Source organism: Chiloscyllium plagiosum, unplaced genomic scaffold, assembly GCF_037043375.1.
Source record: "Chiloscyllium plagiosum isolate Xiang-an unplaced genomic scaffold, Cpla_swu_hap1 HiC_scaffold_6, whole genome shotgun sequence".
Taxonomy (NCBI): Eukaryota; Metazoa; Chordata; class Chondrichthyes; order Orectolobiformes; family Hemiscylliidae; genus Chiloscyllium; species Chiloscyllium plagiosum.
The window spans coordinates 32892408-32915416 of NW_028270144.1; the positions used below are offsets into that span (position 1 = coordinate 32892408).

Consider the following 23009-nt stretch of genomic DNA (forward strand, 5'->3'; position numbering starts at 1 on the left):
AATATTGCTACCTGCTACTTAAATATATCCAATGCAGCTACTATGCTAGTCATAAAAAATGCAGATAGTAAAAAGGTTAAACCTCTTGTTAGACAAATGTGCTTTACTTTGCAATAGCTTTGAATTGAACTTTTATTCAATCTGTGTAATTCCACTTCATGTTGCTGTCACTCTCCACATGGCTTTCCATGAAACGACCTTTCATTGAGGGAAACAATTCTTGGAGCTTTTAGATCATAGCAGTCACTTTAATTGCAAGTCTCTGATTCGTGCACACTGTGAGAAAAAGACATGTTGAAATAGCATTAACATTTTTTTTTGCAGTATCTGGTTGTTTTCCACTATATTGATTTTAGTTATGAATATTATATAAGATTGGCTATAAATGAAACACAATGAGTGAAGTAATAGGTATAGGTAAGAATTTTGATTATGTTTATTTAGTCTCTTCTCACTTGAGAGACTGAAACACTGTCAACCACCTTGAGTGCTGATGTTCTTGGATAACCTTTTCAGGATGGTGGTGGCATTTGTTTACTGGTGTTATACACAAAAATGGAGCAAGCAAATTGGAAATGATAATTAGAGGGCTAAAGCGTATTGTGTTGTACACTAAAGCTCAAGCCAGATTTACTGCATAATGAAAATAAGCTGCATGGAGGTACTATACCTAACAATAAGATTGCAACTGCAAGGTTATTTTATTTTTCTCATGTCTTTACAATGTCATCAGATAAGGAAGAAAAGTATCAATTCTCGATAAATATCAAATCTATATTTTTTGTGGGAAAACAGATATATCAATAATACAGAAATTTGCATTTGTTTTGTTTCCACACTTACCATAATCACTGATGACCACCATTTCAAAACAAAGCAAGAACAGGGAAAACTGAGAGTGTAAACTATTTTTTAAATGAAGGAAGGATAAAGCATGCTTCACTATTAATGAAACCGAAATATTTCGAAGTCTGAAAATGCCACACAAGGTTCAAGACTTGTGCCTGCAGTGAAATAGTTCACTACATTGAGTAGTCAGTCTTTTGATAAGTCAATTCTGTTTCCCCTTTAATATAGGAATCCTGATTGATGCTGATATCATGTGGTTACTTTAATCCTATGCTCATGTACATTAATTCAAATATTATGACCTACAATAATGTAATATGTTAAATAAGGTGTCAACATGGTGAAAAAAAAACAATTTTTAAGTATGTTCTATTTACTTCTGTGAAGTAAAATGTAATAAATATAATACCATTATAAAAGTGGTAACATCTATATTTATTTAGCTATCCTATTGCTTTGAAGTGTTGATTCAGTTTAATTATTAAACCACTAAGGTAGTTCTTGAGTGCTGCATCATTCCCAGCACTAAGATTTATTACATCAACAACATTCATTAAATGTTCAAAAAGGAATCAGCCAACCACACAAAAAAAATTCTCAAGCAGGCTCATTAGTGCAAAAATGTTTTTTTGAACCTGATACTAAGCTAACAGTATATATTATGAACCAAGATTTCACACAGCTGAGAAAGAGAAAGAGTGTCACCTTTCTGACCACCTTCTTTTCTCTCTTCTGTGAATCCTCATTAAATATTTACTGTTGATTCTGAATGACCATCCTCATTATCCTTCGAATTCCATACAGATTCCCCAATGATGTCATGGAAATGTTAGACCCATTATGTTAAGGTAAAAATACCAGCTGCAGTGACCCCCCCACCCCATTTCCACCACTCCCAATCATGGAATATTCTGGAGACAGCATAAGAATTTCTTCATGAGATGCTATCAAAAGAAATAGCCCATAAACTACTGACTAATTCAGCATAAAGGCTGAACTTTAATTTACAATATTAAATACTGTACAAATCTGAAAATTGCAACATTGATATGTGATATTTCAGCGCCCACAAATAAATCTGTAACTGTTCTCCACCGAAATAATTTCTTCTATTCCTTAGAATTAGCAAAAGTATCATTTCTTGCCTATCTATGTGTGCATGTCATGCTAATTCCTCAAACCATTTCATCTCATTAAAACTGACAGATTAGCTGAAGAAATCGGTGGATTCTGAACCAATGTATTTTGTGCAAGGCTGGTTTTGTACCAGCAAAGAAGTGCATTATAGGCACATGATCACGGTAATGGAAAAATATGCAGCAAGTTTCCACTTTCAAACCAGTTTCAAGCTGCGCCAGATGCCCTCAATCACAACTCTGTTGAAGCGCAAAGAGTGCATTATTTACATGTGACCCAATTTCAAATGCGACCAGGTCTCTTTAAACTTTCTCTGTAATTGCAGAAAAAAACCTGCAAATTAACTGGCATACATAAACCTGGTATAAAATGTATACCCTATATACCTTAATGAAGAAAATTTATATTATGGTCATTTAATATTACTAATACAGTGATCACAAACTTACTAAACTTATTAAAATTGGTACCTCAATTATGCAATGCACAAAAAAACAGGAGGGCACTTCAGGGGAACATGATCTTTTGTACTACGTACCAAGTAATATATTTGAATATTATTGCATGTGCAAGTAGGACAACTGATACCTTTTTCTGAGAACGTGGACAAGTCTAGACATTAAAAAATAATTTAAGGAGCCTTCCAGAGTTTATGCAAAGAATAAGTTGATTCAACACTGTGAGGAGATCCTAATTCCATCCCTGGTTTCTGCTGGCAGTATATGGGAAGGGAGAAGAGCCGTAGGTTGGGAAAAGCAAAGTCAACCATTGTAATCCTGACTGTTATCTAGTGACTTTTGTTGAACGTCTGTCTGACCACATGGTAAATACTTCCCAAGAGTAAAGATCACCTATGGAGGTATCAGAGTGTGACTGGCACCCTTTAAACTTTACACCAGTAAAGAGTCAGTGATCGCAAGAGAAAATAAAGTGAGCAGTGTTAATAATGCAAATCTTGATTCTCACAGAGAAATCATTATAACATAGAAAAGGAAAAAAACATTTAAATTAATACTGACTACTAAGGTTTTTGGAAAGGCCTTTTTTTGTAAACATTATAGTGAGCTCAATATATATATACCAATATTAAGACACAAATCAGCCAGCAATTTGTGTGTGTGTTGGGGGGGGGGGGGGGGGGGGGTGGGTGGAGGGGGGTGAAGTCATGCATCATGAGTTGTAATTCTCAAAACATATCAAAATCAGAAAGAAACTTCCAAATGTTGCCAGGATAGACTGGGAGATTAGAATTAAAGAATCATTTTCAAAGTTATTATGGGCAACAAAATACTCTGATCTACATTTCAAAACAGTTTATCTGGATTTCAACCCTATCAAATTAGAACCTTGTATCTCTTTTATAGGTATATGTTATACTTTAGCTAACTGTTGTGCTGTACCGCAATATATTATGTGGTAAATTCTCATTGGAACATTTCAGCAAATTGAACTTTTCAAGTTATTGAAAATGCTGAGAAAACAAGACTGTGCATTACATCTTGCCAAATTATTCATTATAGCTGGCTCACTAGTGTTCCTAATAAGCAAGAAAAAGGAAGAAATTTTCTTACCACAGGAAATACTTCCCATATAAACAGTGAATCTTAAGCATCCTCTAAAGCATATGACCAGCAATTTACACTATCTTACCCTGCTTCTGTTAAAATATTTTAGAAGAATACACTCTGATTTCAAAGCTTGTAAAAGTTGTCAATAAATTGATGATCCACAAGCAAGTAAAGCACCAATACAAACAGTTCCATTTTAGTTCATTTGTGTCCCATAAAACAATGAATCGAGGGGTAAATTATTAATGTCTGCAGCAATTATCACATCCTGTTGCTTTAAATGCTTTTACTATGATGGCTTAATTAGAGTTCAAAGACTTTAAAAAAACTGAACACGATATTCTCAGTAGCATGCCTCTGTTGCTGTATTGAGTTTGAATCTACATTTGCCCTGACAAAACAGCTTGATTTTTTAAAATAAAACTGAAATGGCAGAGATACCTCTGCTCTTAAAGGAATGTAATAGGAACAAAGATCAATCTGAAGTTTTATACTTATTGTATTCATTTATTCTACATTACAGAAGAGTGAAACCACATTCATACATGCAAAATATAATAGTATGTGTTTCACTTTGGCATGAATTGTATCTGTGTCCAATGATGAAGTATTTTAAAAATGAGAATATAATTATGGTCTAATTAGGTCTAATATAGATGACAATCCAAATAGTTATGCTAATTGATGCATTGATTACCAGGTTGGAAAGTAGATATCCTCTGGCAATATGGCAGTGATAATGAAAGACAGTAGTCTTCATCATGAGATCACCCTTTTCACTGTATGTTCAAAGGCTGCTTTGCTGAAAATGTCAATATGAAGATGCAATTTAATATTGACTATAAATGTTTCATTTATGACTAATGATTTAATAATACCTACAGCTTGAGCTATTTAGGTTGTTGTATTGACTTATTCAAATACCAATTGTTTTCATGGCAGTTAAGAATGGTTATTCACTTATATAAGCTCCCTGATAATGTATGTCACAAGCCATAAATGCACAGACAACTAATATAATCTTCAGCAATAAAGTTCATTATGTAATGAATTTTAGTATCTATTTGAAAGAAAACACACTTCCAGTCTTCTTTGCTCCATTATCTCAAGTCCCATTCTCAATCATAAACAACAATAATTTATGCACATTATTTTAACTGACATTTTAATGTAATATGTTGGAATTGAAGTAAGCTTTGGATGAAGGATTAAATAAAACTCATTTCCCTATAACCATTTTTAAGCATTTGTTCGAAATTTTATGACACTATTTGGAAAAGAACAGGGAGATTTTTGCTTTACCCTGCCAAGAAACCTTTTTCAAACAATGTCACCAAAACAAAATCAGAGGTAATCAAGTGCAGTTGCAGAATATTGAACTGTGCATGTGACTGTCATACTTCTTTGCACAGGACTTCAAAATAAGTCTTCTTAGGCAAAGCATTTCAAAAAATGTTCAAGTATAATAGGATGTACCTGTATATAAATTTCAGACATTATTTTCAAATCTGGGGTACACTATCTTGCATCTGTGTTCAATTAATATACACTCATTAATTCTGCATTATACGTGAATGAAGCTGAACAAACAATCTGAAGTGCTTAATAAACAACTGGTACTTCAAAACAGAAGCCTTCTACTTACACCATATTGTACTTCATCATTAAACTGTGGTCATATAATGCTATAATGAGAAACATTTGTTTCACGCACTAATTTTATTCTTTAGCCTTTAAATATAGCTCTTTTATCTTTCCAGAAACTTGATGCATAATAAAAACATGTTGTCTTTACAGTAGCAAAGTGTTTTCATGAGCAAAATGCATTGTTTTAATAATGGCTCAATTACTGAGGGTCTTATTTTCCTCAGTTCAAATTAGTAGAGTGAATTACTATTTTACTTTATAATTTATGGCTTGCTAATGAAATTGTAGCAAACAACAATTTCAAAATGTCTAATTTCAGCGTTTCTAATTTCATGAATAACAGTGACAATTCTGCTCTTAGCTATTTCAATATAGGAGGGTGTTCAGTTCTTGATAATAGGATCATTAAACATTTTCAGTAATTATCTATCTAATAGTCAAAATTGGAAGAGTGATCCATTTACTTATTTCTTTTAATTAAATGAGCTATAACCAAAGTTCAAATCAAAGAAAGACCTGGCAATCCTCACAATTATTGTTGGATTATGCCCACTTATACCATCCAGTTTTGACACCAATGGAACTTGGTACAACCAATGTTGGTAAGTCAAGTTAACATGAGACCGATGGGCCCATATGCCATTATGGGAGCACTTCCAACACCTATCTGCACCATTTTCCTTGAAAAGTCAATTTCCTGGACAATATAGCTCAAATTCTTCACCAGCCTAGAGATGCCATAGATTCTACTCTCATTCCTTGTTTATAGGTATCAAACATTTATTTTTAAATTCTATATTATTTTCAGGATTTCAGGGTTCTTCCCTTATATGGAACTATCTGGTGTGCCAATGTTTTCTCTTACCTTTATCTCCTCAGGATTTGGTGAGTGATCATTCTTACGATAGAGTCGATGGCCTACTTATTGTTTTTATTCTCAGAAATGGGATGTAGAGATTTTGTGCATTCTAAGACCAATCATGAACTCCAGATATCTATCATATTTGACATATTCTGGCCCCTTGTTATCTCAAGGATATTTCAATGGTCTACAGACATAACTCTTTAAGAAGTGTGATGGAACTTCAAGGTTAAAAATCCTACAACATTCTGAAAGATCCAGTCTTTCTTATTTAAAATCACACAACAATAATCAACATCAGCATTATGAACTACATGATTGTGTATCAGTACTTTATCTTACTGACTTTATGATAGTCATCAATTAAGTTTTCCTTATGCCATTTCATTGCCTGTTTGTCCTGTACTACAGGTGTATATATTGGTCACTACCATTCGTATTGTCCTAATGTCCTTTATTCAATTTTATTCAATCCAAATAATTTGTACAATGCAATAGAATACTATGGCATAAAAACAAGTTATATGATCCACCAAGTCTCTAAGAATATTTATTTTCACCTGATACATCAGGTCTAATGCATATTCTTGCTTGATCTACATGTCCTTTTATAATAATTTTAAAACAACCATTTTACTTTCAAAAGAATTTATAAATTTTACAAAACTGATTTTACTATAGGATGTCTCTGTGGATTTTCCACACTTGTCCACAGTAGAATGATCTTTAGAGTGATAATGAAGCCAATATATAATCCTAAGAGTAAAATGATGGCATGCTCCAACAATAAAGGAAAATCAATTCATTGTACTATGAGTGTATAGATGGTGGTTAATACATTTACACAGTAGCAGTAATAACAAACTCTTAATGCTTTCAAACAGTTCATGAACAACTTTGATAACATAATAATGTGAACAAGAGCAGAAAGGTAATTATTTCAGCTCATTTGGTCACTTATGCCAATAATGCAGAACTCAAAAATCATTGCCTACGTCCTGTAACTGATTTTGTCATTAAATGTCTATACAATGCCCATTAAAATGACTGATGTTCTACATATTTACCACTCTGAGCGTGAAAGGTCTGTATCCAATCTCTTCCCTCTTCTGAACTTCATCCGACGTATTCTGTTGGTCAGTCTCTAAGTTATGACAACTTCATAGATTCAAATAGCTGATTCCCCTGAAAGTCTTGAGTATTTTAATAACTTTACCATCTTCATTTTATTTTCTGTAGTGTAACAAACTTTGCATTTACTGTCTCTTGGACTGGTTATGAGATGTATGTCAACTGTTGTGATTTTGTTCTTCTATTAAAGTGTCCAGAACAGCATTCAGAATAGAGTGGAAATGAATCAATGTCCTGTTTAGACTATTGCTTCTGTTTCATTAGTTTGTGCTTCGCAAATCAAGATGCGAATTGATTATTCATCAGTGTCACACTGTACATGCAGGTTCAACAGTCTTGAAAAATATAAAAGATAAATGTTAGAAAGTTTGCTGGTCTAGAGTTTTCTTCAGTAATTTTACAGTTTTGAAGGAATCTGTCTTAATGAAGATTGTAGTTTATTTGCCAACCATTTTCTATGCATTCTAATGAAACTCCTTAATACATAATTTATAGCATATTTAAATAATGCTCCCAAATCTGAAATTAATGTAACAAATTGTTAATGAATGAGTCAATGTGATGCAAACATTTTGATTGAACAACAGCTTCTGACCTCTTGTAGTTCTTTTTCAAGAAGAACTGAAAGAAAACATAAGAGTAATATGAGAACACCGTAAGGACAGTCATACACATGTAGAAAGATTTTAAAATAGTTGCCTAAAGACCATACTAACAGAGAAATGTTAGAAAAGTGAACATTAGAAGTTAAATTCCTGAAGGGTCATGCATAGGATATTATACGCAGAATGATGAAAAGTAAGAAATCAAGAAATTGCCATGGATGAAATACCTTTCAATCAATTCCAGTTGTGTTTATAAGCGAAGTTTTCCCAAAATTGACAGCCACAGCACGAAACAAGTGGGAAACCTTGTTACAAATTATTGCACATGTGCACCACGTGGGAAGTTGGGAGGTGTGAGATCCACATCAATTGAAGTGAACGCAAAATTCCCAGTATGTACCATATCATTTGTCATGGTATGGTCTGCAAAATCTTTCTGTTCCTTAAGATCACCAACACAAGTCTGGCTGTAACTTAGATACTCTTTTTTCACAGTGAGTATCCACCTGTACCATGATGCAGTGGGTTATCGGAAAACACCCTAACAACAGCTTGCCAAGTGTGATTTGTCTTTCTCAACTTTCAGGAAATGCTCCTTTCTGCATTTACAAAGTTAAGAATCCTGATGAATGATGGACGGATTCTTCTGTCTGTCGACACATTTCGCTGGTTACTGCGCGGTTTCTAATCAGGTCTTTTTTTTCGGTTAAATTGTAACAAAGTGTGCTTTACAATCTTAAAACCTACAGTGAATGATAAGAACAAACAGAAAAATGTACTGTACCCAAAATTATGTTATGAACAAGAGTCTGAAATAATATTTCACTTTTATAAGCAACCTGTTGTGTTGTATTCCATCTGAATTTCTGTGGCTAGCTTTCGGGATTACCAAAGAAAAGTTTTTGAGAAGTTTTAGCTATTTGAAAAAGATATAAGTGGCGCATCCCTGATATAACGTTGACCTATATCGTCCAACCAGCTGCTGGTAGGTCTTGAGTCGAAACCTTTTTGATGTTTCTTTGATGTAAACCATCAAATTATACAATCGACCGCAGTCCTTGGAACTAGTATATCTTTCAGTCTTTGAAGTATTTGCATCGTCTCTAAATGTTCGTGGTTGTCAACTTAATAATGACGTTTATATAAACTATTTTGTGTTTTATTAATGCAACGTGTGCTTTTAAATCATAAAGGTTAATAATCGACCTTCTATCTATCCTGCGCATTAAAAATTCTTACTTCTGGCTTTCTTTGTTCTAGTCACAGAAAATGTTGAAGGGTGGGGAGTGGGTGAAATGCCAGTCATCTATAAAATGACATCGTTTACATGAATCGAAAATGAAGCAATGTTAATTAATTTTAAGAGTAAAGTGTAATCGGCAACTGATCTCTAAAACTAGGGAGCGATTGTTGTTGACCTCGACTTTGACACGTGTTTGCAACACATGTTGGAACGGCTTTTCCGTAAACAGTCTTGTCCTTTAGTTTAACTTGTACATCAGCAGACTGTGCTACTAATGCAATGGACTAAGTCTTCTGAAGCCTGCTTACTGCTCAAATATTAAGAGAAGTGAGAGGTTCATTGCTTGGGTGTGTGCCTGCGTGTGTTGAAAGGTGAATGTTTAACGCTGTCTTTCTGTGCGGTACATACCTGTCTGTTCACGAGTTCTGTGTTCCATCTATATATATGTGCTTATTCAGTTATGTCAGTTCCATATGTTTTGCCCAGGCAAAGATTGTAAGTTGTATTTGTGCTATGTGTCTGCACATTTAAACGTCTCTTGGTGTATACAATACATTGAATTTATACTGTTTGCGTCTGTGTATGTACGCATTATGTGTTTATTACTTTGCATGTTTAGTACCTTTTTCTATGCAAGTTTTATGAGCTTGCGCCTGTGCATGTTTTCTGTATGTCGCTGTATGCCCAAAAGCATGCACTGCGTGGGCACATGCAGACTTGTGTTTGAACATGTTATATTTATGGTGTTAGCTGTATTATATGCATTGTGTGTGTGACTCTTTACGGCTGCTGTTGATTGTACAATGTCTACAGGGGCAAGTCAGACCTCCTGAAAAGACAAGCTCCTGGCAGCTGTTTCGAGTCCGTTTTCACAATATCTCCAAGCACCTACAGGCGATAAATGATCATCTGGATTCTACATTTGCAAACCTGCTGGAATAAATGTGACTTCTGGGTACCAAGAGGTCAAGTACGGCTGCTCAAATATTTTTCTTACAAAATGACGGATTTATTAGACAAATAAGTAGCCCGGCTGATGCAAAAACCCCAGTGATTGAATTTTTACGTTAAGTCAACAACAACTCGAACTACATCAGTGCCCCGAGATTTAGTGATGATGGCTGAGATTACTCAACAAATAGGATTTTGAAATGAATACAGATTTCTAGGGATCTGCTCTGACACTTTTCGCTTGATAATTCCTCCACCGAACCGCGCAGCTACCCCTCCTAGGGTTGCTATTGATACCAGTGTCTCAGATACGAGGCTATAGTATGTAAAAGAGTATTTGACAACTTTCAGGTCATTAATTAATTGGAGGTATCCAATGACTAAAAATCTCGATGCTGTTTTTAATGGTTGTGGTATTGGTTGTTAGACAATCAAGATTTCTAAGATAATCCTTTAGTAAGGTCACTTTCTCCTCACTATCCAATTGTTTGCCTGGCTCCAAGTTGTTGCCATGTGGCTTAATTTGTGAGTTTATTTACCAAATCATCTTTTCTTTTATGAAATGTTGACTCAACTCGACTGGAGCATAGTGCTTGAAGACAAGTGGCTATGAAACCCACTGTTACCTTTATTTGCAAAATTCTGCTTGCCCCTTTTCCCCGAACGCTCCATTTTTGAACAGCTGATCCGACTCCAGGAACTGTGCTACACAGTTCGTTTTTGGCTGGGAGCTGTTTGTTTTCAGTGAAAAGCGTGGCACTGGCCGTGATGCTGAAATTTCTCCCCTGTTTGGCCCCGTTACCATACAATCTTTCCAAGAAAATATTTCATCTGTACTTTCAGATTGCTAAATGCAAAAAAAACCTGACAGCTGAATCGTGCTCATTCCTGTCCGATGTGCTGGTAGCAAATAATATGTAACACCTAATAAATCCAGCTGGCGTTCTCTATATAGCCTCATGCAGAAATAATTATTGTCCTGCCCTGCTGATGTCAAAAGGCCTCTTCGTCTCATCTGTCATGAAACCAATTTCACTTTATTTACATCCATTTGGTAGTTTAATTACTGCGCTGATGAATAGCCTAAAGGAATTAAGTTACGATTCCTTAGAAACCTAAATCGACAGATATATGGGCTTTTTCTTACTGAACAAAAAAAAATCTGCATGCTTGTGTGCATGAAAATTAGACAAGGATGCACTGTCTCTTGTTGGCAGTCAGTTTGCACCTCGTTCTTTCCACTCGGGGAACTTGAAGCGTGAGTGTGTGTTTATTTTAAGGCATTTCACTCATACTCGACCCAATAGACTAAAGAAACAAGTCGAAACTGTATTGTTAGACTCTATCTGCTTTTGCTTTGCATTGGTTTCGCAAACTCCATGTGACGCGCAATAGTATTTTTGTTTTAATCATAAACTTTATAATCACTTCAGAGGCCTTTATATTAACATTTCAGCCAAGAATCACCAAATATGTAATAATGCTAGGATTCGGGACACAGCGGGGAAATAGCTCCTGTTCTTTACCATTGCCGCCTTTGCTAATTTGCCTGTCGTAAGACACACCAGAAGTTGTCCACACTAATCCCACGTCAAGTTTCAGGATAATTTCATTGATATTGCTGGACATCTTACAATCTGAAAGATGGCGCTGTTTTGTTTTCACATTTGGCCGCGATATCATTGTCGCCATTTGCATGGGTCGTACGTGACCACTGGTCTGGATAAGTCTCTTTTAGCAATTTGCAAAATTAGCCTGAATTCATTTTATAATTAGTTGTAAACGTTGCGGACCTCTGTTTGGGAGAGGGTTAAAATGGGTTTGATGAGACAATTTTTACTCGGATAAAAGTACAGGTCACTCTTGGCCGACCCAACAACAACTTCAACACCGCTTTATAATTCAGATCTTTCGAAACACGTGAGGGGCGCTGAATTTCTCTGTCGGTTTGGTCACGTTGACCAGAAGTTACTCCCAGGGGCACTTTACAAAATCGTATTTCAGTTTCTCTTGGGTGCAGCTATACATTCGTCCAATGACGCAGTAAACATATTATCGTGATTCGGATTCTGAATTTAAAATGAGTGTCTGAATTAGAGAAATGCTTCCGATTTGCTCTTTACAATTTCGTAACAAATAATTCCACTCTTTTCGACAGTGTTTCACAATATTCAGCACTTTGCCAAATAGACGACACAACAATATCTCCTTATATGTAATCTGTGTAAGAATACAGATAATTGAATTACTAAATGCCCATTATTTATGTTATTGTCAAGTGCCAAACATTATCTAACGACTTCGTATTTACTGCAGAGAGGAACATTCAATACTTAAGGAAACTAACATCCTATTAAAATTGTAGCTTCGGGCTTTTGTGATCAATTCCATGTGCAAATGAAAATCGAAAGTATTGAGTTGGTCACACACCTTGATTTGGGCGGGAGACAGGGAGGCTAAAGGTCACTGGTCATCTTAGAAGGGGTATTCTATTTTCTTTGAAAAGGTCAGACTTTTCCTTGAGATACTGTGATCGTTTTGGGAGGTGCTGGCACGGTTAGAAAAGGTGGGGTGGCTGGTGTTCTGGCGTGTTTCCTTTTGATTAATAGATACATGTGGCAAACGGCCCGACATATGGTGTGCGAAGCAGCTTGAAATGGTACCTAAGGCATCCCCTACGGCGATTAACATATTAGAGGCTTTTGTGCCGTCAGACAGTCAGACTTCATCTTCTGTACGCCTCGTAAAGTCAGAGCACAGAGCTGTTTGATAGGCTTTCAATAATGCATTACTGCCAATGACAGACTTATACTTAAAGGGATCCCAGCTCTCATGCCTTTTATATAAAAAAATCACTTTAAAATAGAGGTTCAAAGAGATGAATAGAACTGCTATCGCAAGCTCCCCTTGTAGAATTTTAAACTTCAAATGAGGCACTGCTACAAAACGCTTGTTTTCTTGATGTTTTCCACAAATTTATGTAGTATGGAATTTTATGGTGCATTTATCTAAGAAGAACCGAGCATGTCAATAAGCATCCGACTACACTGCAACCACGTTTCGAGATGTTACTGCAGAACGACTGCAATGTTGCATTTATCTAGCATGGTCTTTAAAGACGTTTAAACAAGTCGAAGCAATTGTTTTGCCATGTTAGATTGCACTCGCCCGCTGTTTGTTACGTGTGCCTTACTGGTGTCATAGCAGAGTCTTTGACATCCAGTGATGTTAGTTTCTACAAAGAAAAAGCGTAATGTTCACCCCGATCAACTTAAAACTAAGCGAAGACTTTTGGTATCGCAAATTGCAATACAACCTAACAAAACAAAGCAGAAATTGCGAAAATTGGCTGTAGCGAATCGACACCCTTAAAAAGACGTTATTTGGTTCTTCCTTAAAATTAAATTTTCAGTGTATCATCAGCAAAAACGATCTGAAGGATAGTCTCGGTTTTACAGCACAAACAAATCTACTCGCCCCTCTAACAACGCTGGTCCTTGCAAAGTCGCTAACACTGTATTACAGAATATTTATCAATAATGTTCCAAAATAAAGCTATTTGGTAAGTTATGCGCCTTTATGTAATTTGCTAAGCAGCAATTTACTGGTCATGAGATCTAAGTAAGAACTGGATTCAGACAACCGTTTCCTGTCCAACTCAAGTTGTGCCTTACTGTAAGTTCTCCATTCACCAAAATGCCCATCATGTCGAGATTAGAAGAGGACCGTATACCGCTATTATAATTTAGCGAGCTTTGTTATTGACCAAGAAAATGAAATAAGTTCGTACCATATCATTGTCATTACATTTTGACCGCGCAGATAGTTTGAAATAATGGAGGCTATGTAATTTTTTTCCCCTTAAAACTGTAGCTTGCGAAGTAACGTTTTTACAGGGTCGTTGAAAAAAAAGTATCTTAGCCACTGTTGAACTGTGTAATTTCCTGACATAGCATGATTCCGTGCAATGTATGAGCAGTCGCGCGGAACCCCGAATTCAATTGGATTTTCCAGTGACTGATAAAAGTTTTTTGCAAACTTTTATCTAGGCTATTATCAGAGACTGTCGCTATCGATCGGCCGCAGGTAAAAGTAAACGTAGAAGAGGCAGTCTCAAGGGATGAAATTGTCATAATCTGCAGAAGATAGACATTTTTTCGATTTCATAAGTCGTTTAGTTACTTTGTTGGCTTTCGGGCTTTTGTTTTGCTCTCTGGTGGTGAGAGTTGGCTGGTGAACCATCACACGATTTCACAGCAGATGAAACGTAGAGGGGTTTGGAAAGACACGTTATGCAACTCGAGTTGCGAACTTAAATGCGGTGCTGCCTGTTATATTCCCATAAACATTTGACCCCGTTAAACATCGTTTATATTCATTACATATTGCTATCTGTATACCGCGTTTCTGTCGCCGACATAAATTTGATGAAACTGCCTGTTTATTGAAACCGTTTGAATTACTGTATTGTGTCAAAAATCTTACGGTCATAATGTGCCCAAATAGGGTGAAGGTAACGAAACAAGCCTTGCAGCTGGGCAAGATCTATAATAGATATTTAAGATAAAGTAAATAATCCTTACCCCATTAAAATGTCTTTGTCTTGGCAGGCAATAGAAATAAATAGAGGTTTTTTCTGGGCAATGACTGCAGCTATACCCCTTTTTTTCCTCAACGCACTGAAAAAAAAATCAGGTGGTTGCTTGAAAATACTGCTTTTATATCAGCAGAGGCGATTAATGTTGCATTTAACTGCATTTAACATTTTTAAACGCGCATCATATCTACATAGGCTGAATCCATTTATTGAAAAATGAACAGTTGGGATGTCAATATTCATGAAATTTTAAAATAAGAATTCCAACAATTTGGCTGCAGTGACCAAGAAGAGATCAAACTAAAATACGGCGGATGCTGCAAGTCCGAAATAAAAACAGAAATGCTGCGGCAGATCTGGCACCATTTGTGGAGAGAGAAACGGAGTTAACTTTCCGAGTCCGATATGACTGCTGTTCGGAACTGAACTGGTCAGTTCCGATAAAATATACGACGTTGCTGGGGTTTTTATTTGGTATGTTTTCACCCTTTAAACTCCCATAATCTGAGATCACCGGTTTCATGTGGAAGAATCCATGCTAATGTTCCAATTAAATTATTCTGACACAGTCCGGGCCACGTAGGTCTCAAGCTTCATTAAATGTTTATTGCCAGTACATGACTGCCTGAGAATTCCCTGTGTAAATGAGTTTCCCATAGACTGAGCAAGCAGTAGAAATGATGAGACCTTGTGTTCAGTGTGGTTCATTCGGCATATGAAGACATATGATTAGGTCAACAGACCAGGTCAAAACAAGGCTTTAGGAAAGAACAATTTCGGAAGGCTTCGAAATAATGAGTATGGGGGGAGGGGGTGTCTGAACGTGCCCTGCCATTCTGGTTGAAGTTTCAAAGGTATCGACAGGTACTGCACTATTCTTGGTGCGGCTGTAGGTGGTCCTCGCCACCTTGACCTCTGACACTGCCATCTAGTGTTGCTTTTGCATTGTCGTTGATTGCAATGCCGCTTCGGAATTTGAATGGTCATCAAATGGATACTGCAAATTTACGTGGCAATATACATTTAACATTATTATTCACACAATAGACGGACATTTGCTTTTTTTCTTTGTTCAATCGCCGTCAAAAACTGGCAACACATTTATAATTACAATAAAACCCGAGTCTTTTTGTTTGAAAATCAATAATTGTACGAGGTTTATTGCTGCAAGAAATGGTCGAACATTTTGATCTGGGTGTCATTGACCAAATTTCCTAAACAAAGAACGTGCCAGCCACTTTAAAATAACTGATGTATTTCGATTTCTATTTACTTCCAAGCAATAGCCAGAGTTGAACAACTGTTTTTAAATTCTTACATTTGCTCTGTGCGCCGGGCGTGATGTTTGGTTGTCTCGCTGAATTGTTTTTTTTTGGCGAGGAAGTTTCATACTGGATGGGGGGAAAGTAGATAAAGTAACCGCTTCATTTGTGCAGTTTCCGTATTTCCGTGATTCCTGGCGTCAAAACAATTCAAGAATAAAAGTCATATAGGAAGGAGCGAAATGGAATAAATCGTTTGTTAAATGCAGTTAAAAAATAAATGTATATTAAATAAAGTTCAAAGTGTTTAAAAGCCTACTGGGACATTTTTTCTTATCAAAGCAGATTTTTCTTTCAAAGAGGGTTTTGCAGCGTGGCATACAACAAAGCTGTCGTGACAACAATTACCAAAGTTTTAATTAGCCTCTTGTCATCCTTCGCTTTATTAATTTGTTGAATCTCTTAACATGAATTATTTACAAAGCATTCGTAATTACATTTGTGAGAATCCTCTCAGATCTGACAGTGCAAAAGGCAATAATTACGATAAGGGAGCATGTTCGTGTTGCAGACAGTAGTTGCTGTGTCAGACTGATTTGGGCTGCTACTTTGCTGTGCATTACAAAAAAAATGAAATTAATGTCTTAGATTATCAAATAGTGGCGAGGTCTAACGTGTTGCATACTTCCACAATTTACAGTAATAAAATTAATAACAATCCGTAACTTGCATAATGAAAAAAAATACTTGCAATTTTATTTAAGGATAATTATGATATCCAATCCTTTCTTTTCATAAGACCAACAGACCTGCTTTGTGCGAATGACAAACTCTTCAATACTGCCTCTATACATCATAAAACGCTTTGTATCGAAGGAGAATAACCCGGGTCATCTAATTCGAATTCAGAAGCGATTATTGCATTAAAAGTAATTTAATAGCAGACTACACGTGCACGTGATCATATAACCGGCGGAACCGAATTCCAGGGAATTATTTTAACAGCAATGTCGAAAATGATTTCTTCAGGCAAACCCCAAGGTTTCTGGAATGAGCCTGGGTAACTCTGCAGTACTGGCGCGTTTATCTTGTTGAAGCAGCAGAGAAATTAGCCGGGGTATCAGACAGGAGGAAAAATCAATAGGATCACGGCAGTGAGTGTCTATTATTCATTTATGATGGTTTAATATAAGTTGATACCAATTGCCGAACAAGTGCTACATACGATTTCCACAATTCTCACGTTATTCCTTGTGGATCGTGACCCGTCATTTTCTGGGATTTGCTGTATTTTAAATACGGGTTTGTACACACTGCACATTTCCTTATAGCCAAATAAAGATGGAATGTAGCAGTAAAAAATTAACTTCTCATTGATATCAAAATTCAATATAGAACATATACGGGCCGGTGTCAGCGTATTATTTTGAAATCCAGTTGGTGTTCCAAAGGCTAATTTTCATGAAAATGTATTACTGTTCCTTTTTCATTTAACATAATGTAAATGTTGTCTTTTTTTTTGTTATACTGAGAGAAAGTCTCACATGCCATCAACTTAACCCTCCGCCCGTATTTTATTTTTGGATTGTCTCTAGATTTTGTTTCAATGCTTTACATGAATGTGAAATCTTACCTGGGTCACAGCTGGGGTTTTGAACAGTATGCGATCTTTGTGTAAATGTACAATGGATGTCCTTACTAATTATCTAATTTTATTCATGAATAATGGTCGCAACGATATTATATTGTCAGAGCTGAAAAAACATTTATAGTTCGGGTACTTCGCATTCAATATTTGCGTTTGTTCCAACTAACACCAACGAGATCAATGAAGCTAAGTAAGCCACCCGCACATGTTCCTATTCATTCAAAGGTGTAGTTGCATTTTTAAAAGTGTTATCTTTTGTTAGGGATCTTTCAACGCTTCCATTTTTTAGAAGCGCGAAAATATGATCGAGGGATCCAAAAGTTAACCCAAAACCTGTTAGCTGAAACTCAGGATGAAAACTGTTCTAGTAGTGCAGTAGGTGGCATCACATACTTCATCATGCCTCAACTCACTGCTCGCCTGACGAGAGAGGTTGAATGACATTTTGGCGTAAAAGCAAGGGGACTCGGGGAAAACATATATTTAACTTATAAGTTCTTCTGGTGAGAGATATAAAGCACCATTGTCCGAATTTTGAGACTTCTTTATTTTTAAAAAATGCATAATTGCAAATACCTTTTGCATGTTTTGTTTCTTAAAATCATTAGTTCCTTTCAAAACTCAGAACGAAGAGTTCGAACTGTTCAAATTCTGAAGTGAACATATCCGGTGTATGCTTTCGCGTGTGTTCATGGTTTAGAGCATGCACAGAGAACTTATAGACTACCTTCACATGATAACGGCGACGTTCGCAACCTTCTGGGGGGTTTTCATCTAACTGCTTAAACCTCAGTTTTACTAAGAACAAAAAAAAAGCACTCTTAAACAGACAGTTGTTTCCCTTTTTATTAATAAATGTGCTAGGACATATCTCCCTGTTGTATTTGGCTTACAGAAATAAATTAAATAAATAAGTAAATAAATTTTAAAAAACACAATTCAGGAGAAAGCTTGGCAAATATACATTGGACAGGGCTCGACTTAAAGTGAAACTTTTTTTCCTTTTACGTATGATGCACACGTGGTTGCAGTTTGTAAACATGTGCGCAAATTAAAAAGTTATTTACAATAAACACCTATATACAGTTATAAACAGGGTCATAATGTTGTGTCTAGTGAAAACAGGCAGTTAACAGTGAAATCACACTATCCACAAGGTCTATCAAGCTACGCTATAGTGCTCATTTCAGTTCCAAATGCATAGAATGTTTGCGCTGCAGACATAACATTTTTGTATCAAATTCATAGGCGCCAAATTCGGTATTCCATCCTCAGCTCATGCAGTTATTTTACTCCTGCGCACATATTTTAGATGCCTGCTAAAGGAGATATTCCTACCCAAAACAGAATCAATAATTTCGTGTGAGTATTTAATGCGCAAACTTTTGGTAGTCCTGTATCAAGCTTTAGATGCGAGAATCGCTTGAATTTTGATCGTAAACCTTAATACGCTAACATGTTTTCCATCCAGTACGATATACTAAACTCTGCAACATACTTTTAGTGCAATTACCAAAAAACGGAGTGCCGACAGCTAACGCCCGTTACATTTGACAAAAAAACAAAACCGTGATCTGATCAGCATGCAGACCTTTGGAAACGATTATCACTGTAAAATGTCAATTGTGATTTTTTTTGTATATTTTGCTTTTTTTTCTATTAAGAATTCAAAATAATTAATAATGAGGCTATATACCACGATCTGCATAAATACTGTCCCAAACGGCAAATCAAGTCAGAATATCCACAAGCACGACTGTGCTTCTTCTATCAGATAAACTGAAGGAAGGATGTTACATGGGGTGGGGGTGGCGGGGGGAACCACAACGTTATCCCTCTCCAGTAGTAAGTACTCATACCAAATCAATGGACGATCGTGCCTGAGCTTTTTTTTGTAACTGAAGCAATCGGCTTCTGAAAAGTCAGAATCGAAATGTCCTAACGCAACAGACTCCATGGGCTGGTGAATAACAGAAAGTTGTCGAGGTAACGATTTTTGTTGTTGTTGACAAAAAGGGACGAGAAAACGGAGCACAGCAGCATCAATGGAACACTGGAGTGAAATTATACCGAAGTGACTGAACATCAATCAACTTTTCTTCGCATTTTGTTTCCGTTAACAAGACAGAGGCCAGTCTGGCACGTTTACAGTTTTGTTGTTTTGTTTCCCCTTAAAAAAATCTAGAAATTTCAGCACAGAAACCGGGCGGTCTGAATTACCTGTGACTTGCATACTTCACCAATAATGTGAAAGAAAAAAAATAACACAAACACCACGATGCCTCAGAGACCGATGACTTCGCTTGGACCTCGTCAGGAGCTCGTCTGCAGACCTCCGCTCGCTCCATTACACAGTGAGATTCACACACACACACAAAAAAAGTACTGTGACCAAGTCCGGGAGGGAGCCAAGTGAGGAGGAACAACTATCCTCGGTCACCCCCAAAGAGAGAGAGAGAGAGAGAAAAATAACTTGTCTGTTATCGAGTCTGCCGGCGGGGGGTTCGAGGTGAGGGTGGAATAAAAGGTGGAGGTGGGGGTGGAGGAAGAAAGGTGGTGTTGGGGGGGGGGGGGGGGAGGCGATCCCGCTTTTCTCTTGCAGCTAGTGGTTGGCGGAAAATTTCATTCTTTTCTGCTTCTGTCTTTGATTGCAAAACCAAACCCGCACAACGTTCTTTTTCAGGTCCAGTTTCTCGGCGATCGCCGCGATCTTTTCGGAGGAGGGCCGAGGCTGGACGGCGAAGTAAGCCTCGAGGGAGCGCTTCTCCGGGGCGGCGATGGACGTCCGCTTGCGCTTCTTCTCGCCGCCGTTGAAGATGTCGGGCTTGTTCATCTTGTCGCGGTGCGCGCCCTCCGCCTCCTCCAGCCACGCTTGCAGGATGGGCTTCAGCGCGATCATGTTGTTGTGCGACAGGGTCAGCGACTCGAAGCGGCAGATGGTGCTCTGGCTGAGCGAGCCCACGCCCGGGATCTTCAGGTTGGCCAGGGCCGCGCCCACGTCCGCCTGGGTCACCCCCAGCTTGATCCGCCGCTGCTTGAAGCGCTCGGCGAACGCCTCCAGCTCCCGCGGGTCGGCGTCCACGTCGTTGACCGAGGGCAGGCCGGACCCCGCCACGCCGTGGCCCACCAGGCCGTGAGGGTGCGGCGCCATGCCCATGGCCGCCTGGTGGGGGTGAGGGTGGTGGTGGTGGTGGTGATGGTGGTGGTGGTGGCTCAGGGGGCCCAGGCCGTGCATGTGAGCCGCGTGGGGGTGGGAGGAGGTCGACACCACCCCCCCGCCGCCTCCTCCAGCCCCACCACCACCACCACCACCTCCCCCTCCACCCCCGTCCCCCCCTCCTCCTCCTCCTCCTCCCCCTCCTCCGGCCACTGCCATGGCCCCGGCCAGGGTCAGCGAGGACGAGCTGAGGTGGTCGATGAGCTCCCCCGGGTCGAGCGGTTGGTGCGGCTGGTGGGGATGGTGGTGGTGGTGGGCGTGGGGGTGCGAGGACAGGGCGGACGGGTGCGGCAGGGCGACGCTCGAGGTAGACGTGCATGGCACCGTGTTCATGGTGTGGTAGGTGGCATCCGGCTTGAACGGGTGGCTCTTGCCCTGGGACACGGCGATATCCACGGCCGCCAGAGCCTCGGCGCGGGCGAGCAGGGTCTCATCTAAGCTGGCGAAGAGGTTGCTCTGCAGTTGCTGTCACAAACAGAGAGAGAGGGGGGGTAGAGGGAGAAAGAAATAAACATGATCAACAGCTAATTCTCAACAGGGAATAGTCACTTTTAACACTTCACAAACATTTAAACCTACAACAAGAACGCTGAGAAACGAGTTGCAATCCTGCAAAAGGCATGGACGGACTTGAGCGAGCAGATAAAGAACATTTAAGCGGTATTTTGCCAGACGGTTGCCTTACAGCCACAACTTAGTCCATATTCACAACAGAGAGAGGGGGGGAGAGAGAGAGATAAAGGTACGTACCGGCGGCGCTGGTAGACAGGCTCTCCTTATTGCTTCCGAGCTGGAGTGCAGAGAAGTGTACTTGTGCTCAGGTAGGGTGTGATGCATCCCGAAGGCTGGCTGTTTGCTGTTCATGGACATCATTTTGAACACTGTACATAGGGATGCTAGAAAGAGGAGAGGAAGTGAGGCTGGAACTGTGTTTAAAGAGAACGCAAAAGTTGTGGGCACATATTACATATATGTGTGCATTCGTATTTTTTTTCGTCTTCTCCTTGCAAACATGTAGAGATATAAGTAGCTCTGTGTTGAACTGCAGGCCAGTTGCACACTCCTGCTCTATGTGTGTGTGTGTGTGTGTGTGTGTATGTATGTCTCTCTCTCAGTGAGTGCTGCCTCCCTATTGCTGCCTGGGACACACACAGGCTCCGCTTACACCTGCTGCCCACTCTCGGCCCAGCCCCCTCTCTGCGCTCGCGCGAGATCTGGGCGTCCCTCCCGCGCCAGCGCGTGCGGCCAAGCGGTTGCCCGGGAGACCAGCGCCGGAGGCCGCAGCCCATTGGACCGGCCCGTGGAGGGATTCGCGCAGGCGCGCTCGCCCACCCTTCATTGTTGATTGACAAACGCCCAGTCCCCACCCCTGTCCTCCCCTGGACCCCCACGAGGCTGCAAAGTCAGAGGGAAGGCGAAAGGAGACTACAGCTCCCACAATACAACCTCCCTCCCGTTCCAGCCGTTCAGGAGCACGTGGGAAATAACCATTCCAGTCACGGGAAGCGATTGCAAACATTGCAGAGGGCAGACGGTGGCGCGGCGTCCACGATCGAGGCTTTTGAATCTCTTGACAGCGCTAAACCTTCCCGAGCCTTGCCCAGATGCATCTGAAAAGTGGACCGAAGACTGTGCGATTCCCGCTGTTACTGAGCAATCCGAGCAGATGCTCTGAAGCTCCTTGCGCCCTCCGCGTGACAAAACAAAAATGCGTTTGCGAGTAATGACAGCTCCTGTTCGAATCAGCTCAACAAGTTTTAACACATCCAGGACGCAGCCCATCCAATTATTGATCAGTTCTGTCCACCCCTCCCTCCCCCTCCATCTCTCCCACGTTTGCAGTAAAGCGACGGCGCCTCCAGGAAGGGAATCGAGCAGACAACGGGCTCTCTTCGCGCGTTCTGCCTTCTGCCAGCATTTAAAAAAATGTTCCAAGGCCCATTAAACAAACATTACCGCCGGCGAGTGGGTGGGGGAGCAAGCAGAATGCGCACGCGCACTTCTCACATGCAAGTGTAGGAATGTATTCCTATTGCAACACCTCATCATTTTAAGGATACGATTGGAGTTGATGGTGTAGAAGTAATTATATATGTTTTTCGTGTACCTTTTGGAGAGGCAGCTTCACTGAGCTTCATCTTCGTTAACCCCCACTGGAAGCTATGTCAGTCTAGAAATTCCAACCCTCGAGAATATTATTCAATTAGTACGATCATTCTGCATTTTACCTGGAAACTTTTACACAGGGAATCATGAATGGAAATAAGAATGAACGGCAACATTTTATAAAAT

The 23009-nt window shown here is 39.1% G+C and overlaps 1 protein-coding gene across 2 annotated transcripts; it reads right to left on the reverse strand.

The window, feature by feature from the left end:
• Nucleotides 1-144: 144 nt before the first annotated feature.
• pou4f1 (POU class 4 homeobox 1) lies at nt 145-21788 on the reverse strand. 2 transcript variants are annotated; one of them, XR_015757343.1, is made up of 7 exons: nt 21468-21788; nt 19721-21182; nt 18228-18298; nt 15909-16046; nt 14577-14672; nt 7131-7529; nt 145-276 (listed from the first exon to the last, which is right to left on the reverse strand). XR_015757343.1 is itself a non-coding variant. In XM_043691435.2 (2 exons), exons 1-2 carry the CDS (start codon nt 21588-21590, stop codon nt 20103-20105), a joined length of 1203 nt encoding a protein of 400 aa, XP_043547370.2. In that variant the 5' UTR covers nt 21591-21788; the 3' UTR covers nt 18367-20102. The 2 variants fall into 2 exon arrangements, 1 of the variants encoding a protein (XP_043547370.2); XM_043691435.2 differs by lacking the exons at nt 145-276; nt 7131-7529; nt 14577-14672; nt 15909-16046; nt 18228-18298 and having other exon boundaries at nt 18367-21182.
• Between the last annotated feature and the right edge of the window lie 1221 nt (nt 21789-23009).